General features: G+C 36.4%; 1 protein-coding gene across 1 annotated transcript in view; it reads right to left on the reverse strand.

Annotated features, from left to right (window-relative positions):
• The window catches only part of DYNC2H1 (dynein cytoplasmic 2 heavy chain 1), a gene marked incomplete at both ends in the record, with an annotated part of 192,488 nt that extends 176,386 nt beyond the window's left edge, over window positions 1-16,102 (reverse strand). The window contains 17 exons of the mRNA XM_082012188.1: window positions 458-686; window positions 772-911; window positions 3,032-3,130; window positions 3,235-3,387; window positions 5,013-5,108; window positions 6,355-6,550; window positions 7,902-8,077; window positions 9,414-9,538; window positions 9,711-9,822; window positions 10,017-10,130; window positions 10,226-10,360; window positions 10,614-10,846; window positions 11,628-11,772; window positions 12,340-12,458; window positions 12,780-12,915; window positions 13,887-14,057; window positions 15,902-16,102. Coding sequence (XP_081868314.1) covers window positions 458-686; window positions 772-911; window positions 3,032-3,130; window positions 3,235-3,387; window positions 5,013-5,108; window positions 6,355-6,550; window positions 7,902-8,077; window positions 9,414-9,538; window positions 9,711-9,822; window positions 10,017-10,130; window positions 10,226-10,360; window positions 10,614-10,846; window positions 11,628-11,772; window positions 12,340-12,458; window positions 12,780-12,915; window positions 13,887-14,057; window positions 15,902-16,102 — 2,580 coding nt within the window. The remainder of the gene's footprint in view (window positions 1-457; window positions 687-771; window positions 912-3,031; window positions 3,131-3,234; window positions 3,388-5,012; window positions 5,109-6,354; window positions 6,551-7,901; window positions 8,078-9,413; window positions 9,539-9,710; window positions 9,823-10,016; window positions 10,131-10,225; window positions 10,361-10,613; window positions 10,847-11,627; window positions 11,773-12,339; window positions 12,459-12,779; window positions 12,916-13,886; window positions 14,058-15,901) is intronic.
• Window positions 16,103-16,492: the final 390 nt, after the last annotated feature.

Consider the following 16,492-nt stretch of genomic DNA (forward strand, 5'->3'; position numbering starts at 1 on the left):
TATTTTTGATTTCATGGAAAAGAAATATTTTCCAGGCTAAAAACTCTGTTTCTCAATAATATTAAAACACTTCAATAACATTTTCAAGCGACATTCTCTTTAACCTGTATGTTCCTTCAATTACCTACAGATTTCTCTCAGTGCAAAAATTAGGAGGTACAAAATGGTTTGACATATTCACACGTTTAAGGATAATCAAAACAGATTTTGAACAAGAGTAGAAAGACACCTATATTACTAAGGTTTCAACAGGAACTCTACATATGTTCAAGTTAGGTCTGTGCTTAAGTGTTTGGCTTAACATGGATGGACTTACTGAGCTTTTGCTTATATGCCTTGCAGAAAAAGACAATAATGCACAAACATCATTGCTCAGTTACTTCTAGAATGTCTGAAGCTTAAAATGATACAAATCTACAAAAAAACCCCCCATGAGTCAGTCAAATATTGAAAATACCTTGAATTGATTACAAATGTCTGTCAGCCTTCTGAACAAATCCTCTGCTTTACTGAATGCAGTCAGAAATCCACTTGCATTTCTTTCAGTCATAACAGTGAATATAGACTCTTCTTCTGCTTCACTTACTCCCCTAAACTGATTTGGAATGGAGATGAATCTCTTCATTTCTCTATAATATCTAGCTCGAAGTTCTTCAAAAGGAGGTCTGAATTGCAACCTGCCTTGCCTAAAAAGTGAAAAAAAATCATACAATATTTGAATGTAATCTGAGACAGAATACTTTCCTAATAGGAAAAAAGAAAATATCTTACTTGAACGTTAGATCGATATTTATTTCTGGTAAATTCTCATTAAGTGCTTCTAAGCCCATTTGATACTGATGTTCCAGAGCTTTGTAAAGTTGATGATTCCAGTGCTGCCTCCAGGCTTTCATATCACATGATTTGAAACCCTAAAATTTAACAATGTTTATTTTTTTTTTTTTTCATTTTATTCCTTAAGTCGTAATTATAACCTGAAACTGAGAACAGTACAATGCCTGAAGACCAGGATCTTAGTAAAATTCAAAGTATCACACTACTGGAACAGACTCCCCAAGGAAGAGGTCACAGCACCAAGCCTGTCAGAGTTCAAGGAGCATCTGGACGACACTCTTAGTCATATGCTTTAGTTTTAGGTAGTCCTGCGAGGAACAGGGAGTTGGACTCCATGATCCTTGTGGGTCCCTTTCAACTCAAGATATTTTATGATCCTGTGACCAGTTTGAATATTAAGAAGATCTAGACCTGTTACATTTATTTCATATTAATATAGGAATTTTAAAAAATATCCAAATCAAACCAGACTCTATGGTAGTTCAGCATAACAATTTCACTGAGGTTCATTACCCATTCTTGAGAGGGTGATGAGATTCTTCAAGGTTACTCTAAAATGCATGCGACTCTCCTAGAAATAAGCTACAAAGCTGGCTGAATGAGATCTAAACCTATATCACACCTTTTGTTTTCTTCTAATATCTAAGCTACCTTTTAAACAGTATTTCAGAAAATTCTTGTGTGTTTCCACAGATCAATGTTAACTAACAGGTAGATGTAAGTTTTTATTTTAAAGAATTCAGAGTTTCATTGGAATCTACTACATTGCACTATAAGACTCTGTAAAGCTGTATCATAACCTCAAGTCTGTAAATGGTCACTTGTAAGCCATCCAGGGATTTTCAAAAGGGCAACACAAGCTAAAAAAGAAATTAGAAACCTCTTCCAGCTTAACAGGTTCTCTTCTTATTTAATTGGATAGAGATTTTCAGCCAGGGCTTTGGAGGCAGTCCAAGGTTGCTGCAGGAAGCTACAGAGGTAAGGACTGCCCTACAGTTCAAGGCTGCCCAGAGGAACTCTTCCAACAGAAAGATTCCAGAGATTAAGAAAATTTGAAATTGTCTCAATTAAGCCTTAAGACAATTATAAATAGGGTTTTTAAAGAAATATGTAAAATCTTGATGACAACAGCAGTGAGACTATACCATCTTGTAATTTTGGATAGTGAAAAAACGACACACTTGGTTAAGTTTTATCACTTCTAGTCAAGGGTAAAAAAAAGTGACTGAATACAGTTTAGTTAATTTTCCATATAAAATACTCTGTAATACCAAAACAATTTTCAAACAGCTCTTAAAGCAAATATACACTATTAATTTGCACAAAATGTCCTGACCTCAAGAAAAAAAATTGCAAACTAGATTTCAAAAGAAAGTACAAAACAAAAGCTGAATCAATGGACTTATTTATTATTCATATTATCTTGAGAAGATGGAAAAAATTATAAGAAGAATATAGTAAAAATACTGCATTTATTTGACTGGCAAACACCAACTAGAATAATCTGGGTTTGCACTAGGAAGGCTAAGAACACCACATCCATCTAAGAATATAGCCCCGTTATTGCTGAAGGCTACAGGAAAAATTAAATTGATTTGAATGATACCTCAAAATAGTTTAGGTGATAGTAATATCATCTAATTACTTTGATAAGATTATATTCTTAATCAAATTCTTAATCATCTGACTCTATGATCTCAGGGTCTTTTCCAACCTAAATGATTCTATGATTCTATTCTAAACGTTGACAATTGATAAGTGAACAAATAAAAATGTGGCTTTTTTCATTATTTCAGGCAGAAATGCATTTTAATTCTAAATTTTATAAATTTGTTCTATTATTCCTGGGGATCACTCATACCTATACCAATTTCTTTATTTTTACCTTGTGTTAATGGCTCAGACACAACTGATCTACATGACCTAAGGTTTTCACATTTCTTCATCTAACCCCTGTCATATGACCAAATATTGTTCTTCTCCCATTACTAGTATGACATAAAAAAGATTATCCTCACCCTCCCCATCTGAAATTGTACCTCACATCTCCCTAGTGAGAGTGAGGTACAGTTTTCCTGAGCTAGCTAGTAACTCCTTAGTCAAAATTAATTCTGTTATGCTATGTTTGAGTCTTAAATCTTGATTACAGTTGAACAGTCAAACGTTCACAGTTTGTGATATGATAATGAAACCCTGCCTGTGACTCGAGGCTGGCAAAAACAGTTCTGAGCTCCTGGAGTCCATCTTTCCAACGCTGCTGCTGCCGAAGTAGATCAATATTCATGAGCGATATAACCTGTTTAAAGAATTTTAAAGGACAATAAACATATTCATCACCACATGAATGAAAGAAAGGGTAAAGTAAAGAGACGTGATTTCAATTTCACATGGAAAATACACCTTTTCAATGAAGTTTGTGTGCCACTTTCTTAGTTTTCTATTTTCAGTGGAAAGCCGTTCAGCAGCAGCTTGGAGTTTTTGGATATAAGCTTCCAATTCTCTAGGATTATCCCATGTTATTTGAGCTTTTCCTCCAGGACCAGATTTTGAATGCTTGAAAAAAACATACAAACTTTGTAAGATTTAATGACAAATGTAGTCTACCAGCTTGCATACAGGAAGTGATAATACGGGAAACACGATTTTACTCCTAGTAAAATGGAGGACCTCCCTCTCACTACTGCACTAGAGACATAATAATATGGCAAATCAGAGACACATGGGCATATCATTATAGCTACATCAATGCACTGGGGAAGGATTAATGCCAGACTCTTAACAGAGCTTGAAATAAATTCACTGATATTGAGACTCCTGCCCCACTTACATAAATAGACATCTTAAGCTGAGAGGACACCTTAAACTACTCCTTTCCTCTTTGTTCTGCACAGACCAAAAACCAAAATGTGACACTAATAATCGCTATCCAACTTCACCTGTTTACCATGAAACAATTTTTTTTAAATTACACTGTAAAATTCCTCTGACTCATAAGCAGCTTTGAGTGTTTCCATTTATCTGGGCTTTTTATAAAGATTCTGTGGGGCTTATGCCAGCCCAAGGAAAAATTAAGAGACAGCTTGGGAACTTCTTCCAGGACACTTTTGAACCTACAGTTTGGTCTGGACTCTCCAACATTTTTTGTGAATTAATCCCAACCTCAAACATCCCTTCTACTTTCAAGTCCCCTTTTAAACTCTGTCTTGCAAAATGGTTCTCAGGAGCGAGCTTCAAATCGTTTCTGTAATGCTTGCTCTGAAGGCTTTATTCTCTTGCCCAATACAGAGTTTATGGGCATGTTATAATTCTTCAGCCATTCTCACATTGTAAGAATGTTGGAAGAGAGTGGAGTACTTCAAACTGATCAAAATCAGTAAACTGAAATTCATAATATACAACATGTTTCTCCAGACATAAAAGAGATATGGTGTTAAAAAACTGTAGATTGTAGTGTAATTTTTAAATTCATATTGTCCCTTCAAAGCAGAAAAATTAAAATAAATAAATTCCTCCAAATCCCTTAAAAGAATCTAAAACTTCTTTAATTATAGTGAACCTCCTAGCAATTACAAAAAAAGCCTCTTCTCCGAGCAACTATATTACGACTGAACACCAACCCACTGTAACAAACTGCATGCATAAGTTAATAATCATGTAGATCCAGAGATTCTTTTTTCTTAATATGAAACAGAATCTATCTACTTTCAACCCGCACAAAACATGAACGAGAAATATTCAAGAGAATTACAAAATCCAGAGATTTAATAATCCAAAAGAGTGAAACCATTCCTTAATACTAATTTATCGCCAGAGTAAAGTATATAACATTTTTACTAAAATAGACCAAAATATTATTGTTCAAAACTGTTAAAATAGGATTCACATTCCCAACTATTAAGGAATTGACTACCTTATGGTTCATGTGTAAATTCAAATACTAAATTCCTGAGAGAGCATATTACACTAATATCCCAAGTAAAAAGGAGTAAGCAGTTATTTAAATGGCAATACAAAAATAAGAGGCCCACTGATTTCAATAAATGCTAATTAATCAGATGGTGTTGCTTGTATGGGAAGGCTGCAGTTAAAACGTCCAGCAATAAACACAGAAAAAGCAGCACAGAATACGCACAGATACAATTGAAATTAAAAATACAAAGAGAGGGAAATTCTTTCACCTTAATTATCTGTTCAAATGCTAGAGCAGATTGTAACATCATCGGCTTCTGACTCTCAATCATTTGTTGATCAATAGAATTATAAAAATGCGCCACCTGTAAAAATGGAGAGATTAAATTCACAAGAAAACAGAAAAATATTTATATGCCAATAAATGTAATGCAGGATATGTCTGAAAGTACTGCCCAATCAATGCCGTTAAGAAATGAGAATTAACTATACTAGTAAAATGTTTACAAAAATAACGTACATATGCAATGCTAATGTGATCCTATCTTCTAGCGATGAATTCTAATATCAAAAAAGACTGTTACTTACACATGTCTGAGGTAATTATAACTCACCTTAAGTGAAATAGGTTCAGTTTCTGATTTATTATTAGTGGAACAGTTCCACTATTTCATGCAAATGTAGGCATCTAGCATCTTTTCAGAGGCCTTCAAGTATCTGTGACATCTGCCAGGATATGACACAAGACCTAAAAAACATCTATTTACTTCCAGATGGGCAGCTGGAGTAAGAGGGATACCCTACAACTTGGTTTAGTTGTCCACACATAGACATCTAGTGCCTTTTGAGACGACTAAGGTTTCCATTTGGGCACCTGTCAATGATCCAGATGCATGGGCATCTTGTAGGTCTTGTGTCATCTCTGCCTTAGCTGTGCAGGTACCTCAGATACCAACGATGCCTCATGTGAAACAGAATTAAACCTGTGTATCTACAAAAGAATTTTTACCAATACATACATATTTATTCTTGCATCTTATAGTAACAGAAGAAAACTTAACATGGTCTTTCAACTGAAATATAAGCCAAATAAAAGTTTACATAGCACTGAATCCAATCAAAAAAAATACCCCCCCCAAAAAACAAACACACATTTCTATTAAAATACTTGTTAATATATTTTCAGTTTAAAACTAGCAATGGTGAGGACAAGTGGGTCCATTTTATGACATTCTCCTTCAGTTAAAATAATCAAAAGCTGAGACTAAAACCTAAAGATCAATGAATTACTTGTCTTATTTTTGTACATCCATACAGTAACTTCACATGGCTTTAATACTATAATTTACTTGGTTTCAAAAGAAGACACATTCTGAAATTGTAATGGTATGTAAATGCCACTACATTTGGAAAAATGTAAGGCATTTCTTTATTTTTGTTTTTCTTTTAAGGACCAACTTTTAAGTTAATTTGTTCGAGAAACAAGTCACTTTCATACAAACACAGCAAAAAGCTTAACCACACAGTCAGAAAAGATAATACTCTAGAAAAGTTCTACTACTAAAGCTGAGAAGTCTGAACAGGAAGTTATGATGATATTTAATCTTATACCTGTTTGAGGATGACCGCCTGCTTACAGAACTTTTGCGCAGTGTTTGCAACATGCTGTATTTTAGCTGGTATAGCAAAACCAAGTGCTGATAGCTGACGTACTTCTCTTAGGAGAGTCACCAAACGATCTGAATAAAGTATGTTTAATGTTCCAAAAACATGATCCAACTCCATTATAGGACTATTAGCTTGGATGCTAAACCAAAAACAAATTAAACATATTATTGAATATAATTTTATACTGAACCTTTCTTAGGTGCATGCTATAATAATATAATAAACAATTATAAAAAGCTTGATGTCATTCTATTACGTTTTTCTATGTTTATCAACATTTTAATTTATTCACAAATTACTCCAGTAACCCTTCTCTTCATTCAAAGCCAGTGAAGACAAGAAGAAATGAACAATGCCTATTGGCTTTGCTCACAAAGTTTTTCTTGCTTGTTACAATAGTTAACAAGTAACTCACAGCTAGACAGTATTTCTCAAATACACTGGATTCATCACACTCTCTCAAGCAGGCACTTTACTGTCCCCAGCCTTCAGCACTGCAAAGGGGAAGAAATTCTCTGAGGGAATCAATCCAAGAACCAGGACTTGGATCAGTGGAACATTTTGCTATACACAATCAGATGCTAATAAGAACATCTTTAGATTTTACTCTATTTTTTTTTCTACTCTAATAATGCTTCTACCACCATCCTTCTAGGCTTCTTTCATAAAAACTTACTCACTTTTTCACTTTTTTTTTTCATCTTTTTCTAGTTCCCATCTCCACTGCATTCCCTGCTGCAGTAAACCACCTCTTTTCCTTTTAATTAATCTCTTCACATCTTTTAAAATCTCACAGTAACAGAATTTTATGGTACTAATAAATTAGATGGCTGTTATTGGAGTGCTGAATCTGCTTATTTCTTATATTTGAGTGTTTTACACATAAGTATCAACTCCTGTATCCTCTGAAACTGTAGACAAACTCTTTTTCCAAAGAAAGTTTGCAACACTCAGAGATGCAGACAGAAGCTATGTGGCCAATTAATTAAAAAATTATTAAAATACATTTTAATAACCCATAAAGTAATTTAATTATTTTGGGGAACACAATTCATGAGGTTTAAATTTATTTTTTTACCCTTCTTTCATCCACTCTATTTAAACTGCAGAATTTCTTGGGAATAGCAATTAATTTGTTACTCTACATATGTCATTTATATATCATAGCTATACCCTAGTCTCATCTGGTTTCTGGACATTATCACTATATGGATTACAATGGATAACAAGTAGTAACAACAAGCAGACCAAACATGTCTTTCATTCTAGGTGTTAATAGAAACTGCAAGATTGGTTATTAACATTGTCCTGTATACTTCACCTTACCAACCAAGCCTGGCAGGATGATTAAATGATAACAAACTCTTCCATTTTGTTTCTCCGCCGATTCTCAATTCTGTACAACTTTTTATTTCCTTCACCAAGATCTGTCGAATAACACCACACTACAGAGTTCAGTATAAATATTACTTAAACAAGAATGTATTTACCAAAGTCCTGACTTGGGATTTGATAATTCTGACTGGATATTCCTAGACCAATCATCAAATTGTTCTTGTTCATATACTTTTAACTGTTCCAGAAAAGAATCTGCACTTCGATGAAAAGTTTGAAAGCCAGGTAAATCAGACAGAAGAGCCTCTGCCAGCTTGATAGTGTCATCCACCTTAAACACAATCACAAAGAAAAGCAGCTCAACTTCCCAGTATTCAATCAGAAAAGAAAAATCACCACAACAAAAATCAGTATTAGAAAACATGCAAGTGGGACTAAAAAAACAATTAGGAAAAAAAAGTGAATCCTGATTTGTGTTCCAGATGTTCAAATTCCCATTACAGCAAACTGGGTGCGAATAAGTTGTCCACCACAGGTGTCTACTACTGTTAAGACACATCAGAGTATCCCACCTGGTCTTTAGTTAATTCTCCATACAGGTACAATCTCCCATGTGTCATTTGTCCTATCTATAAGATCTATGCCAATACGCAAAAGTATTTCAAATGGGATTTCACATCTACATGTGGACAAATTAATCAAAACCCTAATCACTACAATCAGTGGAAATTCGAGAGCAATTACAAAATTTAGCACAGCCTAAAGTAGACACACAACTGACGCACATCAGATGAACTGCTCTCTAGATCTTTAGCAGACCAAGCAGAAGAAACAATTTTGAAACCTGCCTGAACTGCTGCTGTTCTCTCTTGTAGGACACATAACAAAGTAACACCTGTAAGACCTCCACCCTTTGTTCCATTCAGCTGAAATGGGCCCTTGAGATTATCGCAGGTGAATGCCAAAAAAATGAGCTAATAGTTATTCTGGGATAAATAACTTCTGATGCAAATCTATAGTTATTGTAAATGGCACTTAAGTTTACAGAAAATATTTTGCTTTTAACTAGTCAATACTTTCACAAAAAAGTTCCAGAGTTTCCAACTAAAGTGTAAACACAAACTAACAAAAATAAGTTAAAACAGAGTCAAATATGTTTTAAAATCATTCTGTTGTAAGAGAACACAGAATCATTTGACATTTACTACAGTCTCTGTAGTAAATTCCCTGGCAGGCACTGACTCAAAAAAGTACTACCAAGAAATCACTGAGTTCAAGGTTAGTACAGGTTAGTAGTAACAGGTTAGTAGTAACAGGTGAGAATTAGGATTTCAGAATCTGGCTATCTGTAAATCTTAAATATAATTTTAAAATGCAAACTGGGGGGTAAAATTTAAGAAAAACACCTCCTCTCAGACTTCTGGTCTTTTTTTTGCCAAAAAAAATTGAGTCATAAAAGCAGGCAGTCCAGTGTATTACGAAAAGACTGTCTTCTGCATCAGTTAATAAAATTCTACTTAGCAAGCAGTACTACTGATATGGAATCTTGGTTATAGAACTCTTGGGAAGCCACAATCTTTCTGTGGGGAATTCCTCACCAGAATCTCAAATACCATGCTTTACATTCCATGACAATATTACGTCTAAACAGTAACAGAACCTGTTACCTTCAGCTCCAGCTGCCGTACCCATACAATATTATTGACAACTTCAGAAAGGTTTTTGCCTGACAGTGGTCCAGAAACATCACCAGGGACACCATGGCATCGAGTTTCAAAGTCTGTCTGATAGTCTAACACAAGCAAAAGATTCATGTTAGACCGGAAACCTAACAGAACAAGCTTAAAATTATTATTGTGGTTATAAAAATACACTAGGGATATTGGCATAATTAAAAAGTAAGTAAAGAATTCTAGTATTTGCAAAAAAAACTAATGCAATTAATACTCTTAAATAATTCTTACCTTTGACATAGTCTTGAAGTCTTGCTAGCAGTGTTTCCCTTTCAAAAAGCAATTCTTTGCTTATATTTGGATGCTTTATCAATTCTTTATATTTCTGAAATGTTTGAAGAAGCTAGAATATGAAGATTTAAAAAGTTATCTCTTTCTCCTGAACTAAAATTAAACACATTCTGACACTACTCATTAGTGCTGTTCATAAGTACTGTCTTTGGCTCTAAGTACTTACTCCTGTGCTCTAAACTGACTACTTAAGAATTCAGTAACTTTATCTTTAGGAAAGTTTTCAGACTATAAAAGTATCCATACCTGCTGAGGACTGTCCTGAATTTCTGAAATAAATTTCTTCAATTTGCTTGCTATTTTTTGTTCTGTTGGTGCAATAATTCTTTCATACTGAGAGACTGCTGCTTTCCACAGTGGCTAGAGAGAATGAGTTCGTGTTAGTTTAGGACTATCCACATACATCATAAAAAGTCACAGAAAGAATGTGAGTAAATTAAAAATAAGCATCATACCTCTGTGTAAGGATTATAGTGTACAGGACTTAGGCCAGCAAAGGGTTCAAACACTTGGGCAAGATGTAAGGCATTTTTTTCTCCAACTGGCAAAAAGAATGTAAGTTTTTCATGTAGTGTTCTAACAGTTAGCACCTATAACGGAAAAAAATATTTCCAACACAATTTTAAGTAAAACTTACATTTAGAAGCAAAAAGCACAAGTAGCACATTCCATCCCTCTCCTTTTTAGAAGAAACTTTTTGAAAGGCTTAGGCAAACACAGTTTATGGAATCTTATCTGTCTCTGAAAAGGCTATAAAAGAGTTTTAATTCCTTTTTTTAACTTAAAACAATGTTGTTTAATCCTGTGCCTAACGAAATAAATGTGTATAATTCAAATCTCTACCTCATCAAGACGTTTGCCAAGTTTGGCTAACGATTCAGGGAAATATTTCTCATTTTTCCATGGATGTAGAGTATAACGTTGCCACAGTTGTCCAGTTAGGTACTCACAAGCTGACACCCACTGCTCACAAATCAAGATGCCAGCCTTTAGATTTTCTTTAACACTGTGAAAAGCATCCTCCCACAAATTCAAAGCTGCTAGTTTTCTCTGAACATATCTACCTAGCGAGCCACCTAGAACACAAAAAAAGATACAAAGGCAATATGTTATGTTTGTTTAAAATAATTCCTTTAAATGCTAGACCAATCACATTTTTAAAAAACTAGTGTAATGTCTTGATTTCAAACCACACAAATGTATCAATAACTGGTTATTTTGTTTCAGATTCAATAAATCTCTTAAACATCTCCAAGTTAAACAGAGGTTGGTCCAACATCAGAAGCTGATAGATTTGGATTCTGGAATCCATACACAAGCATCTGTCTTTACCAGAAGTAATGGCAGCAGCTGGCTGCCTCCAGCAATCCTTCCCCTCATGTATACACACATCTGGCAGCAGCAGCCAAACTCACTGTCTCATGCCTGTCACAGAACATGGGACTGCTGTTGAGAGAAGGAGAGAAGCAACCTCTCGGCACGTCCTGCTCTCACCTGCACATAGACTGAATCAACTTTCCAGTGGGAGTTTATGTAAATAAATTTTCTGCTCTGAGAGAAAGACAAGGAGTCAAACAACAGAAGCAAGGCAAATCCAGTCCACAGGCTGAAAGGTATCCAACTCCATCTTGTTATTATCAATCATCTTCCCAAGCATGTGTGAAGGCATCTACCGGAACTGCCTGAATTATTGGATACTATGAGGCGGATAATGTTCATGGATCATAATTACCAGAAGAAAGCACCTTAATGCTGTAGGCTATCAATGGTACCTTGAGGAGGAAGAAGGTCTCTGCTCAAGTATTCATTTTATTTTTTCTCAACTGTTCATTTAATAAAGACTGCATAAAAGTTTACCTATTACATCCAGGAGATTACACATGCGTGGCTGTGGATAAGGATCATGTTCTGTTTGTCTCCATACACCATCAACAGTATCCTTGGTAGTCTCCACCAAATCCACAACTTCAAATAATGAGAGACTATCCAAGTTGTAATAATCCTAGGAAAAAATATCCTTAGTACAATTACTCTGCAACTAGTATTGTAGAAACATTTATACTTTTCTGAAGCTGGCAATTGCAATAGTTTCCTGGGTTTTATTGCTTAATGGAATATGGCATAATCCTCTCAAAAAACAAGCATTTGTGTAAGTTTACTCATATGTAGAATGTATTGATATCTGAAGAAACTATTCAAGCAAGTTCTTTACAGGTGCCAAAAAATTTTGCATGACAGCATTCATTATTATTGTCTGTATTTTCAGTTTTCCTTTTTATAATTTCAGAGTCAATTTCTAGTTCACACACCGTAGCATACTGCTGTATTTTCTACAGCAGCTCTTAGTATTCAATGGTCAAATCTGCTCACAATTAAATGTTGGCATTCCCCTGCACCGTTGTCACTAGAAACTACATGAATGTCATTTAAAGTAAAATTTTGCCTGACAAAAAATAATTAAATAGTTATATATTCATATATTTGTACATATACTGACATATATTGCATAAGAAGAGGGTTTTTTACTAAGTCTACAAATATATCACTGATCACACAAAAGAAAACATACGTTTGCAATCTCCTCAAAGAGGTCTTTAAAATGGGAAGCTCTCTCTTTACTACACCATTTACTTCCATGACGAGCACATTCTATCCAAAACTGAAATTCATCTGTTGGTGTAAGTATAGCTGCAAACAATAATGGAAAATGTTTAAATACAAAATACATGAATGGTCACAAAATATTTTCAGTCAAAACATACCTTTAAAGCAAATTTTCACTGTATGGTTATGTAATCATCCTTCAACTTCTGACTCTGACTAGATATAGTATCAAGTTCATACCAAGAGACCAGAGTTGATCATCACTAATTCGAATCTACTCACCACAACCTGTTATATTTCACATTCTGCAGTCCTTGGGATAATGAAGATTGAAAACTCAACCTGCAAATAAATTATTTACTCCTAACTAAAATTAACTATAACAGTGGCAACTGCAAAACAAACCTCGCACATCATCTTCACTGAATTTTGTTCCTGTGTAATTAGGGTCTGATCTTCTGAGAACAGTACCTAAGCCAGCTTCAAGCTCACTTAAAAGTTTCTGGAGTTTGGGATCAAATGTTTTACTCCATCTCTCATCCTGCAATGAAAATTTCAAAAATTGTGACTCACATGATAGAACAATTACTATTTTCCTACCATTAATCTTTGTTAAAAAATTATTCAGATTAGTAGCAGTAACCAACCACATGGTGGGATAATGTAATAATTTCTTTTTCTTAAAGTCAAGGAAAAGCACCTCATTCTTTTCACTTAACTACCTAGAATAATACTGTAGAAATTTTTTTATCACAAAATCAAGTCAGCTGTTGGATTTATAAAGACACTCTGAAAACATGTTCAAATGCCTTTGTTAATGAATTCTCTTAAGTTAAATAAATTTGGAAACTACTTGAATAGTAGAATCTGGAAATTGCTAGAATAAAATACTAGAAGTTATCGCGTTTTTCTAAAATTTTATTAATATTGTGACATATAAGAAATTAAAAATATGTAAATGCTGAAACTCTGCTTGTTCAGCTTATGAAATACAGCCATGGTCATTGTTATTGACAAAAAACCCACAACAGAAATATATTCTCTAATGGAACAGAAGGAAAAGCCTCAGAACATTTAAAAAAAGTAAAACTATGAAAAATGCAGCTATACAAATTAATCTAGAGTCTAGCACACCTATCTGCCACATATTGTAGAATCACAGTTTGCATGATACAGACCTATGAATTTCATATAAGAATATCTAAAGCAAGAAAAGGACACAAAACTGGAATTACTGGTGGAAATCACGTAAAGAGCTGTTGTCTCCATTAACCACCACTGCTCAGTGTAGTCCACATTTCTAGTCAGGCATATATCCTCCTCTCATCCTTACTGACAGGAAGTGAAGTACCTTCTTCAATTTGGAAATTAGAACTATCATCTATGATATAAGCTCTTAAAATATTTTCTTTTTAAAACATAAAATATTTTATCTCAGAATAGTTAACATCCTATGGAATGTCAATGTTTCAGTATAAATGTACAGAACATTTAAATTGGTATATTGCTCACCTTCAGTAATACTGGTGCAAAAACTTGTCGTACAGCTTGGTAAAGAGTGTTAATTGGTGAATCTAGCATAGATGACACAAGAATATTACTATGAAGATTATCTTCTGTAATTACATCAGGTCGCAGCTTAAAGAACACCAAAACATTATTCTTTCCATCAGTAGCTTCAATCTGTAATAATCAAGATGACAGGATTTGTTTAGAACCTTGACTGCATATTATACTAAATTATGTACACCATTTACACAAATTATTTATATAAAGAAAAAAAAAATCCTATTACTCCCTATGGGCTCTGATAACATTCTCATAGTATCTGATTTGCACAGAAAATGAAAACTTTTATTATACTCATTTCTGAGTTTATAGGTGCCTGAATTCCAAAAGTAAATATATAATGCCTTCTTCATTATAAAATATCAATAAATACCACATTTACGCTATTTTGATTTTGAAAACTCCACCTGCCACTTTCTGGGGACAAACCAGAAATTTCATCTCGGCCCTAGAGAAAACTAAGCATGAAGGCTCTCTTTTTTATTGCATTTTTACGCTACATAACTTTGGGAATATTTTTCTAAATATTCAGTATTGTTCTCCTGAGTTTGTAGATACACAACTCCATTGCAATTCATAGACTTCTCAAGGACAGGGAAAGGCATGCTCCTTCATCAGTAAAATAACTTGTGACATGACTCTTGTTCCCTTCACAGTCCAACTTATGGGTAAAGTTCCAAAAATTGCCATAAAATCAATTATTGAAATTATTTGTGGCCAAGGAGAATTCATAAAACAGGAGAACATTATTAAACTTTTGATAAAACAATAGCAAAAAGATACGCTAGCTGAAATCCCAAATTCTGTGCAACTGTAAACACCTGTGAAATTTTTTTCTGTTAAAAGAAACAGAGGGCTAGCAGCTTTCAATTTTACTAGACAGTATCAGTTTTACTTTCGTATCAAGTTTTTAGCCCAACACCTACAGACATCGTTTCACTGAGACAACAGGTATATATTATAGCCCCAATATGCATTTGATCTTCCACAGCTCTTGACAGTGGCTTTGTATTTTAGACAGTGGCTCAGTAGCACAACCCAAAAACTGGTACACATAAATGTTCATTCTTGCATGAATATAGCATCCACTAGACTTCACAGACCACACAGACGATTACACCAGGAGGTATGTAAGTTACTGGTCCCCACAGCAGTTCACATGTTAACCGGCCATGACACTAGCCTTCAGCGCAGAGAAAAACTGTCACTGACAGAACTGACACCATGTCCCTGGTCTCACAGCAGAATGATGGGATGCACATCAAGACCCGCGCTTTGCCTGTACACTCTATGTGGCGGGCACCACACCATGTCCCGACTACATGGTGACATTCACCGCACATGACACCCCACGCTATCACTCGGATGAGTCACTCGCAGAACGCAACACTCAGACTAGGACACCTCACCCAACAAACCTCAGATTTGCTCACAGCTGGACACAACAACCTGCAAAATGCATGATTTGGACAAAGATCAGCCTCGAGACTTGTCAAATATCAGCCAATGCACCACATATTGGGCCATGTTTCCTGCATGGACATTGGCAATGCAATCCTTCCAGTCACATGCACGCACTCTCTCCCAGGAACAACCCAGTACATCAGACTCCACCTGGCCTTTGCAGCGAGACAACGTGCCATTCTCCAGGCTGCATTACATTCACACAGTCACAGTATGTTTATGCTACAATACAACTACGTCACAGCATGGGCACAATCCACTAACATGTGTTTCACACAGCAGACCATATGGTCTTCATAGACTCTTGGGCCAGTATTTTATGCAGCAGCCACTGAGACCAGCACAGACACTTGCAGCAGGAAGATGTCTCCCAAATCAGATACCAATCTTTTATGACCACTAAACCTGGGTTGGACGCCAGGCTCTGCATCCCCACTCGCACATCGGGACGCGATGGACACGCTGGATCCGAAGGCGGCTGGGCGCGACCGTACCTTGTTGGATGCCGTGAGCTGGTTGCCCGAGTGCTGCACAACGAGGAGGAACTCACTCCCGTCGTCGAGGAAGTTGGTCAGCTCCGGACGGGAATGCAACCCCGCGGCCACGGCAGCGGGACCCACTGCTGGATCCAGTCCGAAGTAGTTAGCAGCCGTGGCTGAAATAAAGCGCTTCCTCTTGTCTCCCTCCGCGGCCATGCTGGCAGGACGCACCCCCGCCCGGCCGGCTCAAGACGGGGGTGGATCCAGCACCCCACGGGAGTACGTGGAGGGCTGACGGGAGCAGAGCCAAAAGGCGGGCGGCGGGAAGGACGGCGGCTCACGCTGGGGTACGGGGCGAGGCCCGAGTTCTCCCGGCGTCCCTGCGTTGCCAGGACCCGTCACTATGGTGACTGAAAATGGCGGCCCTGGCGCCCTCGCGAGCTTGGTCCGGGTGGCGACGGGCAAGCGCCGCGCCGCTGCCGCCGGCGGGTAGACAGGCAGCGGTCGACGCGCTCGGTAATCGGCAGGCACGCCTGGCTGAGCGAGGCGGGCGGGGCAGAACGACGCCACGCCCCGAAAGGTGGTGCTGGGCGGTGCTCTGGCGGC

The sequence above is a fragment of the Phaethon aethereus genome (assembly GCF_964289735.1).
Source record: "Phaethon aethereus genome assembly, chromosome: 1".
Classification (NCBI taxonomy): domain Eukaryota; kingdom Metazoa; phylum Chordata; class Aves; order Phaethontiformes; family Phaethontidae; genus Phaethon; species Phaethon aethereus.